Genomic DNA, 17,064 nt, shown 5'->3' on the forward strand with positions numbered 1-17,064 from the left:
ATTGAAGTGTACCCAAAAGCAAAATAGACTAACAGGCTACTGTCAGAGCGGAGTTCCTGTTCCGCAGAGCAACTGATTATTAAGTAAAACTTAAGACGTTTGTGTAACTCACATAAACCTGAAGGCCCCTAAAGAACACAATTACAGTATTCTAAAGAAATCTGAGGCCTCAGCCCAAATTCACCTTGCAGAAATAAAGTCTGAAAACAGCTCATCTGGAAAATAAAAAGCCATGGGTCTTGCTCAGTCATCAGCCTGCAGACTTTAAGAAATTAAGTATCAGAAGTCACAGTGGCTGCACAGGCTTATGAGCAAAGAAAGACATGCTACCTCCACGACTACTTTTTGCTAAGCAGGAGTCGCAGTCCTGACCCTTCACTTACCTACTTTCCTGAAAACCTTCACTAAACATTAGGTCTCCATTCCCAGGACAAATGAAAAGGAAACAACAAAGTAGAAAACAAATTTTATTGAATGAACAAAAGTCTCCCTTTTTTTTTTTTTTTTGGTTAACAAAAGCAGCGACCTACAAAACCCCTGCATTCCATGACAAATCTTTTTATGTCAAAAAATTAATCCTTGAGCAGGTATGAACGTCTGTGCACAGACAGTTGCAACCGCTGAGGTGTGTCTGGGAAAACAATTGGATAAATTTCAAATTAGGGAAAAAGGAGACTGCACAGGGACACCTGATAAAACTTGAGCTGTTTGCTAGCCAAGAGTTATGTCATCAGGGCTGCAAGCAGCTTTCAGCACTTGCATCCCCTTCACACAAAAATGAAAAGAGCGGCAGAAAAATGACAGGGGTTTCAAGAATGAATAAGAACTGCCAACAGAACGCAGTGTTCAGCTAGCTCATTTGGCTAATGGCAAATGCAGCTTTTTAACGCCGCATTCTGTAAGCTTGTGTTAAGTGAGTCTGTGCTCTCAAGAGGCTCCAGGGTAAGAATTCAGTCACTGTACCCACAGAGCAAAAGCAGTATAGAAGGTCCATCCTCAAACATTTCCCACCACAGGTGATTCCTCTCAGTCTGAAACAGGTATCCAGCTAAGGGAAAAGAAACTGAGACCTGCTTGACAAAATATGATTATCCGACTGACAGAAATCCACTGGGCACTAAATGGAGAATGTACATTCACTGTGTAAATCTGACAAGGTTTTCTAACCTATATGATTTATTTTTTCCCTTTTCACTGGATATGGGCGGCCTCAATAAAATGGAGTGTTCAAAAGGAAGGCAATGTTTGCTTTTACCTTTACGTAACTTGCAGAACAATCCTTTTTATAAAGTCATATCATAAATTTCCATGCTTGTGAATACTAAGTATTTTCAATGAAGCCTGCTTATAACACTGATTAATTTCAATCTGCTCTTTTGTTTTCACAGATGAGGACATAATACAATTATTTCAAAAGAAATGATTGATTTTGTAGCCGTATTTAGTTTTGATTGCAAAAGTACAATAACCTGTGCTTATCTGTCAGCTTATACATCAGATCTCATCCACTGCAATCATAAAATTAGATTTATTTAATAATTATGAAGATGTATCTTGTACCATAATTTCTATTCATACTTATTCTAGGACTAATAGATCCCTAATATGTCTTGATTAAAACTAACTTTAATATATCAACTCTATTATCTAAAGTTAATTTTAATCATTTCCATCATAATCATTATAACTCTGATACCCACTATTCCTCCTCTCACGAAGATTAGACTTCTTCCATGTAGATTCTTGATGAAAGCCAGCACTGAATGATCGACCCAGTCGCCCATGTTGTTTCTTAGAGATATTGTCTTCACTCTCAGATTTGGAAATTCCTTGTCCTGGTGTTTGGGATTGTTTATCCTGTCTAATGTTTCCAAATGGAAAATTCCAAGGACCAAATCTTTGCCAGCTAAGTCTCTGAAAGGCAATGATGCAATGAAGATTTCCTCCAACCTAACCAAAGTAAAAAGGTTCACTGTTAAATGTGCACAGTTGCATTTATAACATACATGGATATTTGAAATTAACATCTGGGTGGGTAACAGAATTCTTTAAAAAAGGAAAACAAAACCCCCTCAACAACACACACACAAGCAAACAAAACAACCCACAAAACCATATCCACAAACAACTCTGCTCAATCAGTTTTTACTGTTCCCCAGGTTCAATTACTCCCTTCTTTCTTGTATTTTAAAGTTATCACTTTTAATCTTTCACTGGCTAGTATAACAGCTTCTGCTAGTCTTTTTTTTAATCTCAGCCACCCTCACATAAATACCTGTTCTGGGCCCTTCTCATCTTTCTGACATGGTCTTCCATAGCTTCGCCACATTTGAAATTATCTCTTCCAACCTATTATTTCCCATAGACTTTCGACGTGCAAACTGAAAATACATCTCCGACCCATAAAGTCTGCTCAAGACTAACACAGGCATTCTTTTATGCTTGATCCTCCTTGACTGCATTTTCTTTCCTTCTTATGTGTAGCTAGAAGGTCATGTACCAAAAGGATCTGTCTGTATTTTATCTGTAGAGTATTTCTATACTTGCTGTAGCTACATTTTAAGCCAATGAGGTTAAATACTGTGATTAAATATACTGTATATACAGATAGCCTGGTTCATCCTTGCAAATGCCAGGCTGCTGCTGCTTTGTGTCTTGTCCTGCAAGTAAATATAAATAACTCTGGTACGCACGTACCCACATTTGTTTTTGGCCTTCAACAACACTTTGTAACAAATTTCTTTTAGTGAAGTTATTCATACTTCAGAAGTGCAAGGTACTTCCTCCCACCTTTGTAAGTTTACCTTACCTTCTTTGTTTTTCGATGCTGCAATCCTCTCTCTAGGTGACGAATATCTAGATATTCTGGATTTTGGGTGTTTAGGTCAGTGACAATATCTGCCCACCTACAGAATAAGATTATTACCACTTGGCTGACATCTATGAAACCTCAGCACTACTAAGACTCACGTACACACACATGCAAATACAGATCTGCAGCTTTAAACAGTCTTACTAGAGATTTAAAGATAAACAAATGTGTAAAGATGTAAAAGCCTCAGCATTAGAGACATCAAGCTAGATATAAAAGTGTCACTTTTAAGCAAAGCATTCACAGTTATTATTCCTCCTCTTGGGAAACACCTTCCAAAATGAGTAAAAGAGCACCATGAGTTCTTAGGTTGCATAGCTCATCCTTACCAGTTCATCAGTTTGTGAAAGGAAGAAGCAAAGTGTGGTTTAGGCAAGGAGAAACACTAGCTTTTACTTATTTAATCCTCTCTTCCTCCTTCATACATTTTTTTTCAAATTCATATCTGTTCAGGGTTTTTTTTTTTCCACCCTCTAAATCTGTTTTCACCAGACAGCTCTTACCATAACTCACTCCTCCTTTGTATCTAATTTCCATCTGTAACAAACCGTCATTTCAACCATTCCCCATTCATTGAGCTCTTCAGAGTTCCACAGCTTCTTCTTGTCCAACAGAAATAAATGTCCCCATATCCCAGATTTTTAAGCCTACACTTTGCTTTTTCATTTCTGTGAATGTGTTATTACCACCTTCTCTCCAACACCACCCTCCAAATTCAGAAAATCCATTTCTACCCCAATCCTTGCCCTCCTATCTTAAGCATTGAACTTTCTGCTAGCTCTCATTGGGATAGTAGCTGGAAGAAGAATTTGTCTCCACAATCAGAAATAATACTACAAAGGTTTGCAGTATGTTTCAGAAACCTTTTCCTCTATTCATTTGTAGCTTATATACCACAGGACAAAATCCTGTCAGTGGGATGTATAGGATGCCACTTCACAGCATAGCAGCCACATGCATAACTGTGATTTTTATTTTGTTGCACTTAATTTCATTTGTCCAAAATATCCAGCTATTTACAGTTATTGACATAGTCACATCACTGACAAAACAAACAAAAATATCTGGCCTTTAGGTACTGGGTTAGATTGGACTGGCTATGAAGCTGTCAGATAAACACTTTCAGTTTTTCAAAATAATGAGAGAATAAAGAAGAGGAAGCAAAGCAGAAGCTGTATGATTTCTTTATTATTATTATCACTATTATTATTTTTTCACAGCTCTTTTCCTAATACATCAAGAAAAAAATCACTCCATAATTAACTCAAGGGGTGGCAGAGAAGCTATTTGCTAAAACTTATGTTTTAACCACAGAACTGGTTTCTTGAGAAACAGTATTCTTTTGACTGTTCTCTCATTTCACAAATTAATATTAAACATTATGAACTAGTGTGTCAAGCTGACAAAGCTGTTCTATTAATTTATCATGACAAATATTAACTAATCAATGTAATTTCTACATAGCACCCTCTAGATCTCCTAGTCTGTATGTCTAGTTGAGACACCGATTTTGTATGAGCCAGAGCTCATACAAAATAAATATATTGTTTTAATTTATAGATTTTTATTTTTAAAATCCCTGCCCATGGCAGGGGGGTTGGATCTAGATGATTTTAAGGTCCTTTCCAACCCCAACTATTCTATGATTCTATAAGCTAATAACACAACTGAGTACAAGCTGTACCTGCACCTGTGCTAGAAGATCTTGGTAGCAGCATAATATCCTGTGCACGCCCCAGACACAGCCTGTATATGTCCTCAACTACACATAAACTCCTCCAAGTTCCGTACAGCCTGTAAGTCACATTTGGCATGATCACAGACAGCTGAGGCATCTTCCTGACTAGTGTGAGCTGCATCACACTCAAAGAGAAACAGGATTTGGCTTTCCAGCAGCTGACACATCCTGCCACATGATACAAACCTGCAGAGCCAGCCTAGAGGTCAAAACATGAAGTTCCTCACTGAAGTGCCTGCTTCTGTTAGAACTATAGTATATTCACTCAAAAGAACTAAAAAGGCGCCAGGTGACCCTTAGTAGAGAAATACAAATTGTTCTGGAAAAACCCATACTGGTTTGTGTTCTTACCAAGTAACATACCTTTTACAGTGTATTGTTGGATGTTTTCTGCTTGGCTCTCCAATTAAGATCCAATATTCTACTTCTTGCTGCAAGACACGACCTCTGTTCAATACAAGATACAATCCTAGTGAGATTTATTGTGCATACTAAAAAGAGAGATAAACATTCTATTGTTCTTTTTAGCATTGTCTAATATTTAAAATTGTTTCCTCAGCCAAACTAAAAACCAGCTCCTGTGCTATAAACAGTGTTGCAACTGCATATGGGGAAACTTTTTGTTTCACAAGTTCTGGGAGAAGCTAGGAACAAGACAGAAGCTATTGCTTATTATTTAGGAAAAAGACAGACCTTCATAAAGTAAGTGTTTCTTGGATGAAAGGCAGTCTAGTGTAAGATCCAAACAAACATCTTTCTCCCTATCTGTGATGTCTAACAGAGTCATGGAAGAGCCCCTCCACTGTTTTTCAACTATACCCCAGATGACAGTTGTTACTAACAGCTGTAGAGTAACCAGTCAGAAAACAGCTGGAAACTTCAACTGCTTCCTCCTAAGGATACAGTAACATATATTAAAAACCAAAACCCTCAACTGACACTAGTTCCAAGTTTGTGAGCAACTTCCAAGAAACTCACAGCCTGAAGTAACTTCGCCAGGGAAAATTTGTGACAAACATCAGGGCAGACTGATGAGATATAAAGGACTGCTCTGTGACTTCCTGTGTCTAACTATCCCATGAAAAACTATTTCAGCTTCAATTGTGACAAAAGCTGAGATTTTTCTGCCTAGGGTATTAGACAGCACATAGCCTTACTCTTGTAGTAATTTGTTACTTACAAAACTCTCTGCAAAATAAAAATGTATGCCATCATTGTACAGATGGGAAACCAAGACACAGGACAGATTAACTGACTTACCTAAAGTCACACTGGAAGTCTGTGGTTGAACTGGGAACTGAACCTAGGTCTCCCGAGTCCAAATCCAGCAACCTAAGATCATATAGAAAGTCTGTGGGTGACCTAAGAACTGACTCCTAAGCTCAGCCTATTTCTTTGGGGATTTTAACATTACTTAGCTTGATTTCTAAATAAAAGGTTTCCTTTATAACTAGAATGCAAAATCAGGTAAACAAGAACTGCTGCAGAATCTACTGATAGTGCTTCTCAACCATATTTTTTCCCAATAAGATATTAGAAGATACAAAAAGAACAGGATGTTCTTCTGGTCAGAGCTCCAGGCAAAAATGAGGCTACAAAAGCTCCCTGAAATCATTACTTCATGTTACATTGTTAGAAGAGATCTGTTGTCAGGATTAAAGTCTAATAAGGATTAAAGTCTAATATTTGCTTTAAAATAACATTACTAGTAACTGAGAATCCCTTTCAACCACAGGTAAAGAATCAAAATTTTTGTTCTTGCTCACTGCTAAACAATATAAATTCAAACTAGATATAAGGCATACTAAATTTCCACACACTGCACCATACTATTTCTCAAACTGCATTTTTTATCCAGTAAATACTTTTTTTTTTCCTTTGCTCTTTCAGTGCAGATTCTTAGTAACTGATCAAGCAAGCAAGATATTAACCTCTCAGTAAACTTAAGCAAAGTAATGCAGTGGGACTTCTATTTCGGACATATTTTCCACACTCTTCTCACTCACATGGCATGTCAGTGGAATAAGCTTCTGTATTCTTTTGTTCATATACTAAAAGCTTTCATTAACCCTATGGTCACACACTGGGAACAAATTAGATTCAGGTGATTATGCTTTATTACCTCCAAAAAAAATACCATTTTGAACTCTAAAGGTAGATCTAGCATTCTGCACTCTGTGATGTGACTCTACACCTTCAATACAGCCAAAGGTAGACTGCTTGGTAAGCAGACTGCAAGACTGAGACTCACCTTACATCACTGACCTATTCTTGTCACTGTTTAGCATTCCCCACTATTGGTACCTACTAATTTTGCCAGGGATTGCCTTCTTATGCTCAATGATACTACTGATAAATACCACCCAACAGCTGAACCTTGATAATGTCCAGCAGAAACCTCCACTACATACTGTGTTTGTCACTACTCTGAGAGAGGAAAAACAGTTTGATTCCGAGGTAAAATAAACTACTCAGCATATCAAACAGCACCAAGTTAAACGCTTTATAAAAGCAAAGACAAATTGCCTCAAGATTATGAAATTTTTCAAATTTAAAATTTGTGGGTTTAATGGAAGACTTTCCCTAAACTCAGTATGAATATCAATGCTATTATCCTCTTTTAAAACCTATATTTACTTGAAATCTGTATAAACTATTCCGTTATTTTATCCTGGGTAATGTTACCTTGACAAACCTGGAATTATTCAGGTAATTGTATTTTTATTCTAAACCAACTGGCATATTAAGTTTCACATGGTCTCTGAGAAGTGCTTCAGCATTCCAAGCGTTGGTTTAAAAAAGCCAAACATACTGTGATAGTCCAGAGACCTCTTCTAGCTCCTCTCCCTACCCCCTGCCAATTCTTGGTAACAAATTATTCAGGTATCTTTATTCTTCTAAGCCTTACACTCCAGCATTTGCAGTTTATCATCATTATTAGTCAACACCGCAAAAACAGTATGTAACCACCATCCTGCAGTACCTACACATCACCTGTTCTCACCATACACGCTGTTTCTGTAAGTGCAGATTTTATCACACCTGCTTCATAGTGGATTACTATCACTATAGAAAAATCCCACCACACACATACACAACACACACTTACTTCTTTTGTTTCCCTTTAGAAAACATCTGGGTTTTTTCAGGCCATACGGTTTTATTCTTCAGACTAGTTACCTCCACTTGTCCTTCAGGTAAGTAACTACCCTCTCTATACCTGGCTAAAATGTACCTAAATAATTTCTTAGTTACCGGTCATAGTTTTCTGTTACAGTTCTCTCAATTTAGTCTGCTTAGTTGTGTTTCATTTTAAGTCAGTCCTTTCAAATCACACTGCAGTGTTTTGCTAGTTCAGACATAAATGCTTTTACAATATACACTGAAATGTTATCTAGGGATAAAAACAGTATCAACTTGTAGTGAATTTTTCTGTATGTTTCCTGCATTAAAATGAACACAAACACAGTATCTTACCTATAGGCTTTGCTGGCTTTTACTGGGGTTGCTTCAAATCCAATTGGGCAAAAATAATGGTTTTGGCAATGGTAGATGTAGGCCATTGACTCATCTTTCAGGCCACGCGTTAGCTTTGCAAGGGCCCCTGCAGCTACAAAGAAAGATCAGATTACAGGGCAGACAGCTTTGGATCCAGCACAACATATTCAGCAAAAAAAAGACCTATCTGATAATATAGGACAGTTACACTGCTTTTTAAGCTAGAGGACATAACCTGACAGGCATGCACAAAATTCAGTTTTGATTTCAAACTTCTTGTTTGTTTTGGGTTTTTCTGTAGCAGGCAGGAAATTAAATACTATCTGCCATGTAATCTGTACTAGGGAAACGGAATATAAAGCATGCATTCTATTTAGATCAAAGTTACATTAAAAATTACTTGTTGTGTAAAAAAAGAAACAAAATACACAATGCAGTCCCACTGCCCCAAGTTAGATATAGCACACATCAGTGATACTACTGAAACCCCTAAAAGCTTTTAAACTTTTAAGTATTGTGACCTTCTTGGAGCTTCCTAGTTTCAGGAACACATTCCACATTTGGGCATACAGTATTTTGTAATGTGACTGCAGTGCTCAGTTTCAGGGAAAAGGCTAGAAAAGGCACTGAAACAAGACAGAATTCTCACATAGGATACCAAGAACTGGATGTGCAGTGCCCTCCTGGATACCTTAAAATTCCAATTCTGTGACAGCAGAATATATAGTACAGAATATATTTTACCAAAATAAAACTACAAATGAAAGTTTTAGCAAAGTAAGAGAAAAAGTAAAACCAGAAAAATCAGGCAACTTGGAGCTATTTGACAGCTTATCTCAAACTGGAAGTACTACTTAGTGGTTTTGTCCTGTCAAATGCTACACATTGCAGGATTTTTCAGTTTACACCCTGTAAGATGAATGCTTTAGAATTAGCTACGTACCAGTTTCTCCAGCTGTCTTGTTCTTCCCATGAGGTTTATACAGAACATATGAGCATCCCTTGATATGGAAGTGATCGTTTATTTGCCTAAACCATCTGAAACAATAAGCTTAAAGATTGTAGTAACTCAAAAGAGTAATTAAATGCAATTTTCTTTCCTCACACTCTTCTCCTGCTGGACAGTTTAGAAAAAAAGTCTTGGAGTGCTACTTAGTACCTACCACACTAGTATATAAACTGTAGATAGCCATGGTACCCTAGTAGAAACATATCCTAGAGAGATAATACATACTAAAGCCTTTCCCTTCGTTTTGCCTTTTCAGACCCAATGTGAATCCGTAATAACAAAAGGGCTGGATGTGAAATGTTGATCCTATTCGTGCTTAGTTCAGTCGCCTCTAACTTTCAATTACTCAGCCTTTAGAAAGATAATTGGGTCCTGAGATGTCAATGTTCAACCATGATTTGTAAGCTACACAAAGGGAATCTTGTAAGACACCAGAAGGCACAACCCTTCAAGTGAGACCATGCTGGGCTTCTGTCACATAAGCTTCACAATGCCCAAGTGTTACACAAGTCTCATACTGTAACTCCTCACAGCAGCAGTAAGTGAAGACAGGTCTGCAACTTTTCCACATTAGAAGATTCAAATTCACATCTCTGAAGATAATACCTCAGGCATAAAGCTATGTCAGGTGACGGGGTTGGCTCCTTTTTACCAACCTGCCAAGTACTTACAAATGATTAAACCAGGAAGAAAAAAAAACTAATAAGGTAACATTTCTGCAGCACACAAGGGGGAAAAGTACGACAAATTACAAGTTTAACATTTGTATACACTGTTTACATAAAGATCTATCAGCTTGGTCTATAAGGGTCGCTGTACCCTGTTATACTACTAGAGATAAAAAATCCGGATGTAAGTCTCTTAAAGGAAGTTTTCATGACACTTTTCACTGATCTAACCAGTATGTTACCATTAAAGAACAGACTGCTGCCACATTCTCAAATCCAGCACCCATATTTTGTGCCAAACCCTATACACTGGCTTCAAAAAATACTAGCTAGATCAAATCCAACTCATGAAACAGGCAAGAATACAGCAATATTTTTTTTAAAATCTCACAGAAGACAACAGATCAAAGCCCTGTCAAGATGTTCAACACTCAAGTACGACATGCTACTGTTTAATCCTAAAACTCCTAATGAGCTTAATAAAACAGAATAAAAAGGACGAAGATTTTAGACCCAATTCATCAAGATCAGGAAATGGCAGAAGTGAAACAGAATTTGAAATTCAAGCATTCTGTGACTCCAACCCCACCTTTTCCTTTTTATTTTATATAATCTCCTGAACAGCTCCACTGCAACAAAGATGCAGCACTCGCTATTTCATTTTCAGTTCTTAAATTATGTTTTACATAAAGCTACTAGTCTGTATCAATTGCCTTTTCAGGCTGTTCCAGTGGCTTTAACATGCATTTTCTAAGACAGGAAAATGAAGGTAAAGAAAAAAGTTTTCTAACTAGGAGAGCAGATTCATTAGAGCATTCTACAACCATTAAACAAACTGAACCAAACATCAAATAGAATTTCATGTCCACCTGATCTGTGCAGCAACACTGCACTATGCAAAATGGCTAGTGCAAAAATGCTTTGCAAAGTTTCTTTGGGTACTGTCACAGTACCCAGGTATGCTTCATCATCCTAAACGTAAGAAGACTAACTTGTGTCACAAGTTAACTTGTCAGCCACATTTCTTTTTTATTTTTATTACTGAACTGCTACCGTGTTTTTAAAGGTTCTATCTCTCAGTTTCATTTTATTTTGCATATGTTAACATCAAAAAAAACCCAAACAGACCTCATTAAAGTTGTATTTCCAGTGAAGGGACCAAACCGAATCTCTTCAAATGGAGGCTGAAAGCCCAGTATATGCAGAGCTTCTTCTTGAGTAATAGGTGGTAAACTGGTAGGTGATGGAGGAAGAGAAAAAAGAAAAAAAAATTGTTTAATTAAGTAATCAGCTATGTCTTTTAGAGTCTCTAGAGGCAAAGCAGTCTATGTGTGACTCACCTTCCAGCTCCCAGTGTACTATATAAGAAATTCCAGCAAGACACTAAAGACGAAATTCCACAGGAAGTCTTGTATTGAGGTCTGCTAACACAATACCTAAACAAAACAAAACCTCAAACACCTTAGTAAGTGTTCTTGATTTAGTAGTTCAGGAGCAACCTGAACTACTTTTCTGTGCGACATGTTATCTTAAATGTTTTTATGTCACCTGCATTAAAATTAAATTAAAAAAATAAATAAATGAAAAATTTAAAAATGCCATCTTAAAAAAAAAAGTAAACATGTTAACCAATTTCTCTGTGAGATACTACTACCCTATTTCACAGAAATCACTAGGAAAAAAGTGGTTCTGCGCTAATGTAATGTACCGTTTAATCCAGTCTCTTCTAACGCATGAACTTGTGCTAAACTGCACTTTTACCAATTTACTAACAAATGCCATTCCAAGTTGCAGATTCCACAGGCTAACTCTAACTGGTGTCACAGATATACAGATATCTGACATAGGCATACAGACGTCTAAATTGATGTCACAGACATACAGTAAAAAACAGATGGATTCAAAAACTAAATTAACTTAGTAGAATCATAGAATAGTTAGTGTTGGAAAGCACCGTAAGATCATTTAGTTACAACCCTCCCACCATGGGCAGGGACACCCCATACTAAACTATATTCATATGATATAGGTCGTACAGAACTGACAGATTCCAGCCAAGTATTTCCAAGTAAAAAGAAAAATCAGGAGTAAAACATATCAGTGCTATGTTTAGTTTTTGCCTGACCATACAAATGAACTTGGGTGTTTGTTTTTTTTCAGCAACGAATACCCACATATTTTTTTTTCCCTATTGAAAGAAAAAAAAATGTTTACAAAGAAAAATTTTATGAATTTCAACAGATGGGAGGGAAGCTCTTATTCCTCCTGTAGAAAGTAAGAGATCTCGGGAATGTATGCTTAACATATCCCCATTTGTACTTAAAAAGTAGTATGAAGACATTATTAAGTTTGAAATCGGATAACCAGCAACAGTGTTTACTAACAAACGGTATGGAGATAAACACAATTAATAAACACTACCATCTCCGGAGGTCCAACACTTTCCTCTCCTTCACATCTTCAAGGGCAGAACGCTGAGGACACTCCCTGTGGTGTCTGCTTTTTTTGTCTACAGATTTTTTCTTTGTCACCTGCTTCTTCATGTTGCCTGCAAAACAGATTTCAGAAACAAATGCATGCCGAGTTTGCCTTTCCTATCTTTCTTCTTAAATATTTTTAGTAATAGCATACACCTTGAATAGAGATGCTGGCTGTGTTAGTAACTGCAAACTGAGTCTAAACATTAATTGAAGGAAAAAGCTCAAATACATAAACAAGATTGTCAACAGGTTTGTAAAGCTGCCATCAGCTCTGTAAACATCACTGTGTTCAGATCATGCACAGCATTAATGATGACCTGCCTGACTGTTCAGAGAGCAGTCAATCTGATTATTCTAATGTGATAAATCAGCTATCCCAGAAACAGGCACTTAGACCACCATGGACTTCCCATCTCCTAACATTAAATGCACAGAAAAATTTAATGAAACACATGTTTTCCACGGCCAAACTCTGTAACCAGCTACACTTTCTGATGAAAATATATATGCAAATCCAGTAAGAATAATATACCCCCAAGGTCTTTTCCTTTTTGTAAGCCACTATGGCAGTGGAAATGAAAAATCTGGCCACATGCTAGAGCAGTAGTATTGCTGTCCCATTCTGAAGCCATCACTTCCAAATGAAACATACCACATATATTTTAACAGAAATGACCATCCTGTAATGATAGTAAGATACTACCATTTGTTTCTTATTATAACTAAAGGACACTACATGTACATATGAAAAAGCAAAGCCAATTTGCCAAAGATGTTTTTAAGTTTTACTAAACCAGTTTCATACTAAGGTAGAGAAAGCAGAAATCTGAGTAGCTAGCCAAGCCCTTAAGAAAAAAATCTACAGCCCTATAAGTAGGTGGAGGGATTACAGGACAAAGGAAACCAAGTGTGTATGCAAGTGCTTGATTCACAGATGCAATCTGGGAACAAGCAGAGAAAGAACATAGGAGGTAGCAAAGAAATGGGCTCCCTAACAATGTATACTAATAGCAAATAAAAATAAATACAATTCTATAACAGAAATAAACTGCTGTCCCAGGTAACTATAATAATTTCATTTACCCCTTGTCATAATAAACCAGGTCTTTCATTTCAAAATAGATCTCTGAAGTAACTTGAAACATTTTGCAAGTGACAAACCTGTACTTATCAGGTAGAAGTAATCACTGCACAATCCACTAGGTGCTACTAAAAGAAAAAAAACACTCCAAAAACCCAAGGGTGTGGGGGGCAGGTGAGCACACAAATATAAACAAAACCAGAAGGCATCCCAAATAATACCCAAAAGCCCCACACAGTTAAGCAGCAGCCAGCCCTATTTTAGAGCCATTTCCCCAGGCAGCTACACCTGACATTCACTCCTCCCATTTCACTCGTTCCTTTCCCAGCAAGCAGGTTGTTTGAGAGCAAGCTGTTTGAAATCATGCACACGTTCTTCTATAGGACTTCTTCAAGAGATAGGTGTGCTGACCAGGCCCCTCCACAAATAAGTCATAAACACAAAGTGTCTCCTAGCATACCACTGAATCCACCTCACCTGCTTTGTTCTTCAGATTGTTGGTGACGCCATTGAACTCTGATTTGTCGATTTCCCATGCCAGGGGAAGCTTTCCAAGGTCACCAGACAAGCCTTCCAAGTTAGCATCTTCACTGTAGATTATATCTGAAGCACCAGTTTGAATTCCGAGTAAGCCAGGGGTGTTATTTCCAACGTTTAAGGCAGCACTGCCTGACAGGCAGGCACTAACTGAAGCACTTGGGCTCTTACAAATGGATGTTACTCTGTTTAAAAAAGCATAGTCTGAGCAGATGGTATAAAATTTCTCTCGTGTATGAGTCACAGGACATCCCCATGGATAATGCCCATTTCCCCTCGACACCAAGGACACAGTAGAGGCATCTGTCATGCAGTACGGCTTAACAGGATCATGCAGAGAAGCTTCTGGGGATTCTTTCCCAGGTTTGTTTTCAGTGTTTCCATTATTTCCAGAACCATTCTCCTTTTCATCTTCTGAAATGTTAGGCATTGAATGATACTAACAGAGTACTGTAGAGCCAAGAACGCTTTTTTTTTCTTTATGCTTTAATTACAACAGAGTTTGCATCATTATCTCCATTGCCTCTGCAAGGTACTGACGATGTACCTGAAAGAAAATGAGAAGGTAGTAGAATCAATAACACACCACAAAGCTCATCTTTGAATAATCATGTCCAATAAAAGCTGAAATATCCTTCAAGATATGTCACAACATACACCACGTCTCTTCCAAAGCATCTTTAGATTCTACAAACAGCGTTTATTTCTGAGATGCCCAGCATACGCCCTAATGATACTAGGATGAAGTTATCATGAGTAATTGCACATGTAAACGAACACATTAATGATAAATCTTCCTACATTTCTGCAGTTGTGGTGGATCACTTCAATTCCTTACAGTCAGAATACAGAGGCAGAGTAAGAAATCATTTATACAAATTAGCAAATCACAAAAACAACTTAAGGTCACTTAAGAAGAATTCCACGTACTTTTGCCCCTACTGAAGTTCGAGCTTACAGAAAATTACAGTAACTATTATCTCTCTTGACTACAAATTGACAAAACTACCCTCTTTTTGACTACTTTCCTCACGCGGCTGTTAAGGCTTTGTATTTTTATGCGCCTCCTATTCTTCAAGACGTAGGGAAAGCGGGTTTATTTACAGCAGCTAAGAATTCCCAAAACCAAATGTAGGAGCCTGTCTTGCTTTTAACAACGTTTTTTAGAAAAGCAAACTGACAGCGTGTGTTATCTGTCATCGCAGCACTTCGCACGCCCGCGGCGCAAAGACACGCCGCAGACGGGAAACCCGGCACGGCGGAAAGGGGAGTCCCACTCGAGAGCCCACTCCGGCAGCACTGACTCCTGCTCCCTGAGCTGATGCAGCAGCGCACGACCCGGCCCCGCCACTGGGACTCCGGAAGCCCTGCTCTACCTGAAAGTCTGCAAGGTAACGCAGGAACACAGCACCACTCAGCACCGCAGCAGCGGCGAGGGCAGCCGGTCTGCGCCCAAACCCGACCCGCCCGGGGAGCTCCCGCTCACACCAGCCCCGCGGGGGCACGCACCGGGAAGGCCCGCAAAGCTCCCCACGGAACGGGGTACGGGAGGATGCCCGGCCTCAACACCGGGGAGGGGCGGCGGGGCGGGGGCGCCGCCAATCGGGGCCTCAGCGCGGCTCTGCGGCCCCGCCCCCCGCCAGTCAGGTCCAGAGAGAGCAGCCGCCGGCCGGGGGAAAAGGCCGCCGATCGACGGCGGCAGGGCCAGCGAGGAGGGCGGAGGGGCGCGCTGCGCTCCTCAGCGCCGGTGGCGGGGCAGAGGAGGGGAAGGGCGGCTGCTGGCGGTCACGGCCCCGCTCCCGGCTCGTTACCTGCGCGGCGCCCGCCTGCGTCGCCTCCCCCGGCCGCGGCGGAGCGGGGACGCGAGCACGCCGGAAACAGACACGGCGCAGCGCGGGCTCACCTGCGCCCCCACCGCCCCCGCCTCCGCAGCGCCGCCGACGGCCGCCACCAACTCCCGCGGCGGGCGGGGGGATACGTGGGGCTGTCTGAACGTGGTGGCGGCCGTGCTGTCCCTGCAGGCCCTCATGGTGGCTCAGGGGAACCGCCTGCGCGTCACTCTGCTGAGCTGCGGCTGCGCCTTGGCGCTGCAACACGCATCGCTTTGGCTGTTCCCTCCCTGTCGTATGCGCCCTCATGGTCTCGTCCGCCGCTGCCCCGGGGGCGGGAGGTGCGGAAGCTGCTCAGGGATGGCGGTGGGGAGCTGTGAGGTGCCGCCGGGGGTTGTGCCGCCGGAGGCCCCAGCTTCGCTGCGGTACTGGCTGCGGAAAATCCTGGTCCCAGCTGCCCGCCGCCGCTAGCCATACAGGGCAGGTGCCTGGCTCCGGACTGCCGGCCGCGGGGACGCCTGCCCTGGCAGACCGGGGGCACTCCCCGCATCCCCGTGGGGTGCGGGCGTTGGAGTGCCGCCGCTTCCGCTAGGTGGGCGTCCCTGCCCTGGGGCTGCCGGTGGTGGCGAGGCTGGGGCCGCCTTTCCGTGCCCAAAGCTCCGGGGGCAGCTGGATGCCTGATCAAGGCTGTCCCTGCTGCCCCGAACTGTCGTCGGGTTAAAGTAGGCTCTGCTCACAGCGAGTGTTGGCTCAGCTTTGGTATCGTGCTTCTAGCGTGGAGACACCTTCCCGTTGAGGTGCAGGCTCATGACAGGGAGTGTTGGGCTCCTGGGGAGCAAGGGGCAGGTATCTGGGCCTTGTGTTTGCACAGGTGTCTCTTGGTTTCCCTGACCGTAGCAAGAATACATGTAACAGAAATGCTTCCAGAAAACTGTAAAGAAGAACAAATGATGATTTCAGGTCTGAAACTACTGAAGGTATTTCCCATCTCATCTTCACTGCAGCCAGTATATTTTCAACACCATTAAACATAGTGACACTGAAGACATGAATGGAGTGCTTCCGGTACTGCCACAATTATTTTAAATGTATTGGTTTTAAAATACTCAGATTTGTAATCATTATTGCTTTTATGATGACGTAGTTACAAAAATAAAAACAACAAAGGAAAATACTGACCAAACCCAGGAAGAACAAAAGTTTACATGGTGTCCTTTACTGCTGACCGGGGATCCAATGCTAGTGATGACTCCATGGTGCCCTCAGAGCCCCTATCCCCCTCAACAGCTTCTGAGAGAGGTGCTGCAAATAATGGGAAGAATCCTCCAGTGTTAGTTATTTGATAGTGTTCA

At 40.5% G+C, this 17,064-nt stretch overlaps 1 protein-coding gene across 4 annotated transcripts; it reads right to left on the reverse strand.

The window, feature by feature from the left end:
- Positions 1 to 454: 454 nt before the first annotated feature.
- Positions 455 to 15,920, reverse strand: BIVM (basic, immunoglobulin-like variable motif containing). Of its 4 annotated transcripts, none has more exons than XM_065677955.1 (11): positions 15,787 to 15,919; positions 13,824 to 14,430; positions 12,207 to 12,333; positions 11,126 to 11,221; positions 10,914 to 11,018; positions 9,052 to 9,146; positions 8,088 to 8,220; positions 5,871 to 5,942; positions 4,974 to 5,057; positions 2,810 to 2,906; positions 455 to 1,950 (listed from the first exon to the last, which is right to left on the reverse strand). In XM_065677955.1, the coding sequence occupies exons 2-11, from the start codon at positions 14,311 to 14,313 to the stop codon at positions 1,660 to 1,662; spliced, it is 1,590 nt and encodes a 529-aa protein (XP_065534027.1). In that variant the 5' UTR covers positions 14,314 to 14,430; positions 15,787 to 15,919; the 3' UTR covers positions 455 to 1,659. The 4 variants fall into 4 exon arrangements, with proteins under 4 accessions (XP_065534027.1, XP_065534030.1, XP_065534028.1 ...); XM_065677958.1 differs by lacking the exon at positions 15,787 to 15,919 and adding an exon at positions 15,393 to 15,643; XM_065677956.1 differs by lacking the exon at positions 15,787 to 15,919 and adding an exon at positions 15,260 to 15,334.
- Between the last annotated feature and the right edge of the window lie 1,144 nt (positions 15,921 to 17,064).

Source organism: Lathamus discolor, chromosome 4, assembly GCF_037157495.1.
Source record: "Lathamus discolor isolate bLatDis1 chromosome 4, bLatDis1.hap1, whole genome shotgun sequence".
NCBI lineage: Eukaryota > Metazoa > Chordata > Aves > Psittaciformes > Psittacidae > Lathamus > Lathamus discolor.